Genomic DNA, 12,664 nt, shown 5'->3' on the forward strand with positions numbered 1-12,664 from the left:
ATATCAAGGCCGACAAGGCGGCAATGACATGTCTCTCCCCCCCCCACCCCCCCCCCCCCCCCCCCTCCCTCCAGAGCAAAGGCGTTATTCCGGTCCAAAGTGCGAGCTCCGGTGGTCACAAGCGCGGCTGCCCGCTTCGACGTTCAGTTTCGGAACAAGGAGAGGGCAAACATCGGACAGAAGAGCCGTAGAACCCGGCTATAGGGGCCCGGCGCGGTTCTGGGAGCCGCTTAGAGCCTGGGAGTTTGTTGTGTTGTTGTTGTTGTTGTTGTTGTTGTTGTTGTTGCCGGTGGTCCCGGAGCGGACCTTGGTGTTGGGCAGCTTGTGGTCCTTCTTCCATTTCATCCTGCGGTTCTGGAACCAGATCTTGATCTGACGCTCCGACAGGCACAGCGTGTGGGCGATCTCCACCCTGCGCCTGCGCGTCAGGTACCGGTTGTAGTGGAACTCCTTCTCGAGCTCCAGGACCTGCTGGCGCGTGTAGGCCGTCCGCGAGCGCTTTGGCTCACCGCCTGTGTAGTTCGCGCTCACTGTGGGACAACAATGGGAATATATGACCATCACAACATGAGCCAGTCAAGTACAAACATTATTTTATTTTTTTTACAATAATTACAATTCATCTCCAAAATAAAGCCAATAATAATAATAACAATAACCATTGCCACAATAACACGAATTATATATTATTCTGATTTATATTATATATATTATATATATGTATATATAATATAAATGTAAATAATACAGGATATCCAGCCACTGCTTTCAGATTTATCACAGTGAAACATGAGAGTAGAACATTTTGTTCACTAAAAATACATAGTTATTGTTTTATAACTGTGGGTTCTTTGAAGAGAACGCAACACAGATGTCTAGCGACAACTTGCAAGACTTGAAACCCACCAAGCCACGCGGACAAATATAACCGTCAGTGTCGTAATGAGCACGCACCGGGGAGAAATAAAGCCATGGCCACCGCGGTTGGACCTACTGATGAATACAAAATGGCTGTAACCTTGCAGACCCCCTTTTGTAGATTGCAATCCCCTTTTTTATCCCACCACTACATCTGTTGGTCCCGGGCTTTGGAGACGCAGCTGTTACAGTGGAGCGCGTTCCGTTTCACGCTATACAGGCTTTGCGGGTTTTCAGTGCACGCATGTTGTCAGGTGTCATTTCGGGCCCTGCGGCGGCGCGGACCCTCTTGAGCACCATCCAGCCTGACTCTGGTGTCCAAATGTTGTGATTTGAGTGCGAAATCAGAAAATCTTGCAAACAGAAGAAGAAGAAGAAGAAAAAAATAAACTGCCTCTCTGACACACGTGCACTTAAATACATAACATTTCGGTGCAGGGATGCCACGGACAGGGCGCAAAGATGGCAGCATTGTATAAACTGATTGAGAATAAAGGTGGCGGTGGTGGTGGTGGGGAGGTGCAGCAGATACACCACGGTACTGAATGGCCGACTGGCTGTTGATTCAACAAATACCAAAAACCAATACAGCAGCGATTAGACATCCAGCAGAGGAGTCTGTTGACATCTAAAATAACTCTGCAAACGGGAGAAAAGAGATATTTAGGAGAGAGTTTAAACATCCCGGTGGAGTGAACGCATTATGGTGACTTGGTTTTTTTTTTTGTCGCCCTCTCGAACTCGTATAGGCAAGAAGTCTATTAGTAGATTACAGAGAGGAGCCGTAATAGACTGGAGCTGTTCGGTTCTACATTAGCGTTTTTACGGCCGGCTCCATAAACATGAATATTTCAGCTCGCCATAAAACTTTCCCCCTCCCTTGATACAACGAGCTGGGAAGGAAGGCTCGACAGAGTAAAGTACACCGTTTATACAAGTCGGCCACTTAAAATCAAATTACCAAAGCATAAAAAGCTAACTTATGGGCTCGGTCTGAGTTGTCATAAGGCGAGGAATTAGAGCGGGCGAGCCGGAGATCGGACTTCAAAAAAGGCACCTCGGCGGAGAGGTGTAATAAAAATTTATGGAGGGTGTAATTATATTGGCCCTGCAAACAGACGATCGTAAATCTTGACCCCAAGGGCTACTCTTCTGCTTCTCGCGGAAAGCAGGGAATGGGGAAGCCGTGGACGGTGGACACATAGCTGACTGCATGGCAGGCACAAAGAGGGAGAGAGAGAGAGAGAGAGGGGGGGGAGAGAGGGAGGAAGAAGTTTGCATGCAGCACTTACCGATGTTTACATGGACTTTCTTCATCCACGGGTAGACGACGGGGTCCTTGGTGCTCGTGGGGGACGAAGTGCCCTGGCTATGGGGCGTTTGGCCGCAAGTCGCAGGCGGCGGCGGCGGCGGCGGCGGCGGCGGCGGCGGAGGACTGGGCGTCACCGAGTCGCAGCGGTGGCTCAGCTCCGGGACGCTGGCCGGTTGTAGTCCGTCCGCGGGGAGGACGTGACCCCGCGGGGACATCACAACCGAGGCGGGCTGCCCCCCGGGAGCTGGCACGGCGTGTACGGCGGCTCTCCGCGCTGCTGGTGGTGGTTCTGGTGCTGCGGGTGGTGCTGGTGGGGCTGGTGGTGGTGGTAGAGGGAGTCCGGCTGGAAGGCGGCTGCCTCCTGCCTCTGGGAGCTGTAGTAGTCCGGAGAGTGGCTGGGCAGATAGTCGCTCTGTGAGTACTCCTCGCACGGTGGGAACTTCGGGTCCACATAGTTGGAGTTGATCAAATAGGAGCTCATGGCCATTAATGTCAGTCTTTTTGTGGAATTGCACCTACTTGGAAAATATATAACTAAAATTTATATCTCATCCCTTTACTCCTCGGTTATTCCTGTTCCGTTGAACCCTCCTACTTTTCTGTCAAGTGAACAAAGTTAAGAAACCACGTGACGGCGGCCGGCCAATGGCGCGTCTCCGGGATGAACCCCGGATAAGGAAATGGGATTAAAGCGTATACACTGCCCCCGCACGCGCGACATCATCATATGGCCTCCGTTTTGTGAGGCGTTCACGGTCCTCCCAAAACACACCGTCCCCTCGGCCTCCCCTCGGACCCCCGTCTTTCTCTCTGTAGATCTCTCCGCCACATGTCGCCCTAAAGCAGGAAGAGAATCACAACAATAACACGAGCGCGTCCGACGCGCGCAGGAAACACACATACCGCTCGAGCTCGAGGAACGCGCGCGCGGAGGACACACGCAACAATTAACAAGAGTACAGTACAGTTGACAAGTCCTCCAAGTCCTCCCTTATGCAAACGACCCCCCCCTATTACTCGTCTGGCTGGGAGTTCAAAAAGAAGGAGGAGAAGAAAAAAAAGAAAATCAGAAAGAAAAAAAAGAAAGAAAGCGCTCGGGGGGATTTAAAGTGGCGCCTGCACCACCCTCCGTGTGTATATATTTGGTGTGTGTGTGTGTGTGTGTGTGTGTGTGTGTGTGTGTGTATAGAGACGTGCTTGCCAACGTTTTTTCTCTCTTTTAGATCGCTAATAACGGGGAGTGGGAGAGTGCTCCGCCGCCACCCGGCAGCAGCACCGTGTCAGAGATAAATCTGGCTTGTTTAGGATCGATAGAAAATTCATCAACTAATTCAGGTTACACGGGCCTTCTAAATCACCCAGCAAGACCTTTGCATTACGGGAACGAGAGGGACCGGCACAGGTTGGCTCTCCACATTTAAAACTCTCCCTCCCCTCTTTGCATGGTAATCCAGCTCCAGCCTGGGTTCGCATTTTGCCTTGCATGAACAAACAGGATGTAGATATTATATATTTTTTTCTCCCCCCACTCCCTGATATTAACATGGCGAGTTCATATGCTTTTACCCTTGAGCTTGCCGAACAGAAGATACAGCTCTTTGTTTTTTGTTTTTCCTCCTGATAAAATAAATGCATCTCCCCAACCGTACTATAAAACGCCCTGCATGGCTTTGTTCCCCCCCCCCTCCATGTTTCAAACATTAACGCACTTCTACGTAGCACACACTCTTACGTCACTAGTGTCACTTTCTTATTGCTGTGAGACGGACACAACACTCCGTGGAACAAGGACTTGAACCTGCGTTGTGCAAAGTGGAAACGCAGGGAAACTAAGAGAGCACACTTCTTTATAAAAGAGTAACAATCACACAAATTTCCCGGAATTCTCTTAACAAGTTTTACAGTTTTTTCCGCAGGCGTTCAGGAGCTTACAAACGAGACACAAGCAGATAACATGGGCTGTAAAAACACGTTCTTTCCAATCAAAAAGGAGGCCATTTCTGTGGTGTTATCAGTGGGATTGAAGGTGGTGCACACACACACACACACACACACACACACACACACACACACACACACACACACACACACACACACACACACACACACACACACACAGAGGCAAGATGATGGAGATATCCAAGTCCTTTGTTTCGAGAAAATTGACCGTCTCTAAATCGAAACCTTAACCCCCCCCCTCCCTCTCACATACACATACATACCCAACCCCCTTCCTAGAATAACAGTAAAGTCGACCGCATCATTTTTCAACTAGACAAATAATAAATAAAAAAGGGAGTCCAATTCAACCTGGATTCGGCCTTTAAAAAAAATGGGAGAAAATGATCGAAGAATAAATAAATACAATTAGTAACTTGAGTTTTCCATCAAAGCGGAGGAGAGCGGGCGTGTCCAAATAAACCAGCAATAAAGTCTTGAAATGAATTAATTCGCGCGTGTCAACGCTGATTGGGGAATACAAATTCGTGCATGAGACATTTTTATTAACCTTTACAGTTCCACTAGTAAGAAAAAAAAAATGAATAAAAATCAAGTGTGAAGCAGCGATCCATAAGGCGTTACAACCCAATAACAGCCGCTCAAAGGCCTCTCCTCCCTGCGTCGGATCCATCGCTGCCGTCGCGTATAAATCCACTATATACTCCCCTAGAAGCGAATTTGTGATTGTTTTAATGTTTTGTACACAAATCCGGATCTACAGGGTAGATATAGAAGACAGCGGCTCTCTGGAGGCGCGAGGGTTACACCGTCGATAGACTTTTATTGCTTTTCATAAAACTCCACCGCCACGGCCACACTGGAATATCTCCATCAGTCTGTATTCGGTTTTCTGACCCCCTGACCTCCTCGCCGCTGGTAAATGATACTGGGGAAATGAAGTTATGATGCTGTAACACTTCCTGCGAGTCGAGGGGAAGGACGATGGACTGACTCGCAAATAAAAGAAGGAGATAAAGAAAATAAACACCTTTGCAGCTCCTGGAGACAGTGAGGGGGGGGCGCACAGGAGCTGAATTATTGTCCTGTTGGAAATTGTGTTTCCATTTAAAAACGAGACAAGAAATCTTAAATATGAGATTAAAGGCTTATTCTCATTTATTTAATATCATGTCCATTGATTTAAGAATTCCTTATCGGTGATTTTTAAGCTGTTATAATGAGGAATACGAGTAAAAATGCATAAAGTATTATTATTCCCAGGGGATGAAATATTGTTTATTATAGGCCTTATACAATTATATCATTTGTAACCATTTTAAGCGGGAAATACAGGCCCCTGCCAATGACACAAAACATGTATACCTCCTGCTTTTTAATCAATTTGAATATGTCCATGCCCAATTGATTCTCCCACTACTCCGTTTAAAACAGAATGTTTTATTCAAAATCAACTCCTTAAGCTTTCCGCCCACGTAAATAACCACACAGACTGTACACTTTTGTAATTATCCAAACGAACAAGAAGAGGAAAAAAAAATCTTGGCAGCTCCAACCGTGGAGCGTTCTAACCGAATGGATACGATTTAATGAAAGAAAGAAAAAAAAGATAAATCGCTTGGCACACTGTCCTATCAAAAATGCTTCTGACTGATTCGACTGAAGAATGGATGGACCGATGAATAAATGAATAAATGTCCCTTCACTGTGCCAAATGAATTGCAGTCTGTCCTCGAAAAATCTGATCCAACCGAATTATAAAGGAGGGCCTGCACTCCTTAATTATCTATCTATCTATCTATCTATCTATCTATCTATCTATCTATCTATCTATCTATCTATCTATCTATATATACTATCTATCTATCTATCTACTATATATCTATCTATATACTATATATATCTATATATATAGATAGATATATATACTATCTATCCGTCTATCTATCTATCTATCTATCTATCTATCTATCTATCTATCTATCTATATATCTATATATCTATCTATATATCTATCTATCTATCTATCTATCTATCTATCTATCTATCTATCTATCTATCTATCTATCTATATATCTATCTATATATATATATATATATATATATACTATATATATATCTATCTATCTATATATATCTATCTATCTATCTATCTATCTATCTATCTATCTATCTATCTATCTATCTATCTATCTATCTATCTATCTATCTATCTATCTATCTATCTATCTATCTATCTAAATACAATAAATCAAGAATAAAACAAAACTTTGATTTGGATTTATTTAACTTTAAACTACTATATATATATATATAACTGCCTTATTTTAGTATCATATTGATATGCTGTGTTAAAAGATCATTTAGGAGCCAAAATGATTTATAAAATGTTCTTGTCCTGGTGCATTTTCTAGGCGTTTTCCCCGCTATATTTTCCACGCATGTGCTCCTGTGCTGCTCCCACGTTGATTTTGTGACACTGGTTCTCCTCTCCCTGCTGGAGGCAATATTGCTGTTCTCTTGTTTCCTTAAAAAAAAAGTTGCCCATACATCACCAGACCGAAGAACAAAAAAAAGAAGGGTGAGGCACTGTCTACCTGCATCTAGTCTGCATCGTTCCTTTCACCGTCCAGTGAAACGTCCTACTCTTTTTTGTTTTAGCTCCATTTTAATCCCAGCGTATGGTCTCTCCATTTCGTTAGTGATTTGATCGCAGGTGTGGGCGTGTTTCTGTCACCTTGACCTCCACGCTTGAGATGCCGCGGGGGCATCTCAGGTATCGATCAAGGTGTGTTGAGTCTGACTGCTGCACTTCCCGGCCCTCTGTCAAGTTTGTCAGCAAGCAAGCATTCAGCTGAACGGAGAGGCCCCGAGGTTTCCGGGCTGCAGGTAGAGGTCAATGCGCAGACCGGAGACCAGACACACACACACACACACACACACACACACACACACACACACACACACACACACACACACACACACACACACACACACACACTGAGAGGAGGTGTTTAGATAAGAAAGATATGGGAAGAACCGGGTTTCTCACCAAGTGCGTTTATATACAGAAACAGTGTAATAATGTAGCACAAGGAGCTGCAGCTGCTCGCTTTAAAATAAGAAACAGTCAGAATGTTGTTGACATGAATGAAAAAAACAGCTTCATACTGCTGTTCTGGTTTATTCAAATATCATTAATGTCATAAAGCATAACCTCTCATCGAGCAGAGGACCACTTCTCACACTCAACGCACATTCGAGATGAATGAATTGGAATGAGCTCCAACTGAACAAAATAAGAATAGGTTGTCTCGCTGCTGTAACATTTAAGAAGAGAGAGAGAGAGAGAGAGAGAGAGAGAGAGAGAGAGAGAGAGAGAGAGAGAGAGAGGATGACATACAGCGTGACACTGTGAGTGGGAAAAGGTCAGCGCATCTGGATTTACACATGAGCCTTTTATTGCGGGTCAGATCCGTTCACAGCTCAAACACCAACAGGCTCAGACTGTCATTTGAAAAGGTTTTGTTTTTTAAGGGAGGGGGGGTTGGAAAAAAAATGCAATAAAATATTCAAGGAGCGGAAGAGAGCCGGTGTGAATAAATAACTTTACAGTCACACTCACACAATTTACGACCTTTTTTTTTTTTTTTTTTTTTAAAACAAGTTTGTCCCATCAGCTCCTCACGTGCAAACTAACTCAATTGTTGTTGGCTTTGCTGCAGAAATAAACCGCAGAGCCGCCGCTCTTCTTCTTCTTCTTCTTCTTCTTCTTCTTCTTCTTCTTCTTCTTCTTCTTCTTCTTTGGGATTAAACCTCTGACTAAAATGGATTCTTTGAGGTAAGGTTCAACCGTTTGTTTGGCCCCGGGTCTGTTCATAAAAAGGGGATATACATAGTGAAGACTCAACCAGTAAAAAAAAAAAAAAAAAAAAAAGCGTGTTTGTCAACTGCATAAAAAAATATAATATCACATTTTTAACCCCTGCCTTTTTAAAAAGCCAAGTCGTTTTATTTTATTTTTTTTATTGTTATTATTTCAACGGTGGTCCTTAAATGGAACATAGAGAGGGGTTAAACGGCGCCATTATCTGAAGCGACCCGCATGTCAATGTTCTGAAATATTACCGAGGTGGAAAAAGCTGCAGAGCCAACAAAGAAGAAGAGAAATGCGTTTTTGCTCTTTTGTGCAGTTTGAAAAATAAATCGAGGTCCATTCCCTGGGTTATTGTCATGCAAAGTATATCGGACAGGGCAGGAAAAATGAAGAAGGCCTTTCCCTCCGTATGGCAGGGTCAGGATAAAATAATAAAATAATAATAATAATAATAAAATATATATATATATAAATATATATATATATTGTATACCAGTCAAAAGTTTGGACACGTCTTGTCATTGAATGGTTTTTCTTTAATTTAATTTTTTTCTACATTGTAGATTAATATTGAAGACATCCAAACTATGAAGGAACACATATGGAATTATGTGGTAAACAAACAAATGCTCAACAAACCAGAATATGTTTTATATTTTACATTCTTCAAAGTAGTTGAATGAGAAGGTGTGTCCAAACTTTTGACTGGTACTATATATTATATATATATATATTATTTACAGTTTGCCTTTATATATATATAAGACTACATTCATTTCACATTGCAACGTATGGCGTAAGAAATACAAGCGCTGGCTACAGAATGGCCGGAGAAATGCTGCTCTTTATCTCTCCTTAATAACATCCAGTAAACCTCCATTGTGTCCAAACCGTGCTACCTTCTTAACACGGTCAGACTATAACTCTGTGTTCCTGGTGTGCGGGCCAAACGTGTCTTGAGGCTGCATTCAAAATAATAGACGCAGATATGTTGCATAAACAGCCTCCACACATGAACCAGTAGCACGTTTCTAGCGGTCGGTGAACACATTGGCACGGCTCCGTGCAGGGAAACGTGCAGGGGAAAAAAAAAAATTCTCATCACATTTCTTTTTTTATTCCGCAGCCATTTTATAATCAAAAGAAAAACGGCTCATTAGCAATCAGCAGAGGGACATAAACAGCTGGGACCGCATGGTGCTTTGTGCTGGCAGCCGTACGGGCTTCTTGTACCGTCGGCAGGAAACCGCACGTTTGATAAAAACCGCAGCAGCAAGAAAACAAGTCTCAGTTTATTCATACTGTGATTTTTCTTCATCTTTTTTTTCTGGAGTATAATTATGCCACATGAGGAGCATTTTAGCAACGAATTTCTTTGTAGCTATTTAAGGTTTTTGGTTTTTTTTTTCTTACAGAAGCACAGACACACAGAAAATGTGTATTAGCAATGGAGCAGCCCTGCTATTCTGAATTTTATTTTTTATTTTTTATAAAGCTATCAAAACATGTTTCAGAATTGAATTTAAGGCTATGGAGGAGAGAAAGTTGTCCATGACCTTTAACCTCCCACTGGCCACGACCTCGCCTTCACCCTCGGTAGCCATATTAGTGTTAGTGTGTGTGTGTGTGTGTGTGTGTGTGTGTGTGTGTGTTTTCGTGTGTGCGTGTGGTTGGATGGTGAATATAGGCCTGATGACGTAATTTAAAAAGCTCTATCTATCTATCTATCTATCTATCTATCTATCTATCTATCTATCTATCTATCTATCTATCTATCTATCTATCTATCTATCTATCTATCCATCCATCCATCCATCCATCCATAATGTCCACTGGTATTTGCACTTATAATACAAGCTCATGGGGTCTGGATGAACAAGAGTAAGACACAGCAAAAGTTAAATTATTGCCAAAACGTCTACCAAACGTCACCTGACGTCACACAGCCCCAGGTGACTAAATAAGTCTCCACCATGATGATGATGATGATGATGATGATGACAGTGAAGGTCATGGTGCGCGCGGAGAGGAAAACACGTTCAGTTACAAATACCCCCAATACCCAGGGCGCTACGTGCACAGCCAATAATCGATCAGAAATATGTATCGTTATGAACTAAAGGGCTCAAGAGGAAGGGGGGGGGTGCTGCGGCAGCGCGCTTCAACACGTGGTCTCCCAGTTCCTCCCAGCATGGGCAAAGCACCTGCCTAACACAACACACACACACACACACACACACACACACACACACACACGGTAGGACTAAGAAAGCTGACACACACACACACACACACACACACACACACACACACACACACACACACACACACACACACACACACACACACACACACAGCCATATGCAAACGAGGCAGCTTCCTCTTCTACAAGCCGATTTCTGTTTTGTTTGTGTACTCACTCTTCTGTAGCTCGCGGATCTCCTCCCCGGCGTCGCCATCACAGTTGTCGGTATCATGGTTGCATTTTTCCTCTTCTTCTTCTTCTTCTTCTTCTTCTGCTGCTTCTTTTACATCTCCAACAAATCGGCATCATGTGCTCCACTCTTCTATTTTTCCTTTTCTTTCGGTTTCTTCTCTGCCCCTCCACGCAGAGAGAAGCGTTCCCATTCAGCATCCACGCCTCAGCTCCTCTTCCTCTCTCTCCTTCCGACGCCACAGGTTTGTTGACCTCTTCGGGATTCTTCCGTGATATCTTGGAAGAAAAAAAAAAAAAAAAAAAAAAAAAAAGTATCTTGTCATTACCGTGGACAACCCCCGCTCGCACGCACGCGCGAAGAGACTCACTCACTCACTCCGGTCCTCCGGTGTAAACAAGACTGTATCCGAACAGCTTCTCTCAGAATCCCGCGTGGAAGTAACCGCATATAGATATTATATTTAGGACTAATCCAGGGTGATCAAAAAAAAACCCAAAAAAACACGGACACCGGAGCGTCGCGGCACCAGCACCGGTGCGCTCCCGTGCGTAAAGGAAAAAGAAAAGAAAAAAAAGCATTGGTAAAAGGAGAAATCACCACCCCCCCCCCCCCCCCCCACCCCCCCCCCTCGTCACCGGTGGCCGATCCGAGTGTTCCCCGGTGTTACGGCGAGCAGTCACGCGGGGCTGAGGGAGCGCGAGCAGGGGACCGTGGGCTCTTTAAGGCGTTTAAGTGTTGTGCGCGTGCATGTGTGAGTGCACGGACTCTCCAAGTTTTCGAATTAATCTGCCACTTTGGCACACTCTTTTGTTTAACGGGCGAGGCGTGTCACTCCGCGTCCCCGGTAGGCTACACATTTTAATATTGGTGAGACGCGCTGACCTCCCGTTCACCCCGAGCACAACCAAGCCCCCCCCCCCCCGCTCCCCTCCCTCTCTCTCTCTCTCTCTCTCTCTCTCTCTTCCTTTTCCACACCCTTTCTTTTAGCCATTTCCACCTCTCTCTCTCTCTCTCTCTCTCTCTCTCTCTCCCTCTCCCTCTCCGTCACATAGGCCTACATTGAGCTGGAGTCATTACTTTGAAGAAAAATGGTCAGTAGATGTGAAAGAGGGCGGAGGGGGTGGGGGGGGGGGGGGGGTTCTTTCTCTCTCTCTCTCTCTCGCTCTCACTCACTCATGGATTTTTTTTTTTTTCTTTTCTCCCAGGATCATTTCTCCTTTTTTTTTTTCTCTCCCTTTTGTTGTATACATATAAATGACACCAGCGTGCATGCTGACACGTGAACCCGCAGCCAAACTACAGAGTCTTCTATGCGCGTGCGTGTTTCCTAGAAACCTCACGCGCGGAGGGATCAGGTGGATTTATAGTGATGTTATTGGACTCTCTGCAGCCTAAACCCCGGTGGATTCTTATCGAGTTAACCGCGGCCATGTGTCCACACTTATCCCCGCTCATTTCACTTCTATTTACTTTCCTTATATTTCCTCATTTTAGCACCAGCATGTCGGTCACAGAACAGAAACACATGTGTATTATTGTTATTTTATGCTCCATTTGGTTTTACATGAGGCGTGTTTGTGAATGATACCCTGTAGATTGTATCTTTATTTAAAGAGAGAGTGATATTCCCCGTGTGACGTTTTTAGAAGTGCCGTGCACGCGCAAAACCTGCAGTAGTTTCACGTCTGACAAACCGCGCAAGCGCACTACGTTCTTAATTGAGTTATTCTGCTGAACTCAGGATGAACCTTTGGAGAAAGACGGAATCTGTAACGTGGTTATGCGCCCATTACCTTTTTGGCGTGCGTGTTTACGTCAATAAACGGATTATTTATTTACTGAATTATAAGTTTTGCCCCCCCCCCCCCTCTGCCTGCCTCCTCCCGTTTTAACCATAAAGCATAGCTTCAACAATTAGTGTCCAAACGCTGCTATTCAACAGGAGCTGAGATTAAACGATACGAAACTCGGATTGTTTGTCTCATTGTTCGAGGTCAAAGCAGTTTGCCAGATCAAACAGACGCTGGTGCACATTCGATTATCCTTTTATTTTTTAATGACCACTTAATTGGGTTCTGTTTCTGATTTATTTTTCCAACCCACATCTGGCTAAGTTTGTTTGAAAGATGGAGAGGGCTAACTCATTCTCTACAAACATTC

General features: G+C 44.3%; 2 protein-coding genes across 2 annotated transcripts in view; both read right to left on the reverse strand.

Moving 5' to 3' along the window:
• Positions 1 to 10,570, reverse strand: part of hoxb3a (homeobox B3a) — a 55,132-nt gene extending 44,562 nt beyond the window's left edge. The window contains 1 exon segment of the mRNA XM_054606762.1: positions 10,487 to 10,570. The gene's annotated coding sequence lies outside the window, so the exon portion shown is untranslated.
• On the reverse strand, positions 116 to 10,568 carry hoxb4a (homeobox B4a). The gene is given in 4 exon segments (XM_054606765.1): positions 116 to 530; positions 2,211 to 2,466; positions 2,469 to 3,067; positions 10,487 to 10,568. Coding segments are annotated over 3 exon segments (837 nt in total). The 5' UTR covers positions 2,718 to 3,067; positions 10,487 to 10,568; the 3' UTR covers positions 116 to 198.
• Positions 10,571 to 12,664: the final 2,094 nt, after the last annotated feature.

The sequence above is a fragment of the Anoplopoma fimbria genome, chromosome 11 (assembly GCF_027596085.1).
Source record: "Anoplopoma fimbria isolate UVic2021 breed Golden Eagle Sablefish chromosome 11, Afim_UVic_2022, whole genome shotgun sequence".
Classification (NCBI taxonomy): Eukaryota; Metazoa; Chordata; class Actinopteri; order Perciformes; family Anoplopomatidae; genus Anoplopoma; species Anoplopoma fimbria.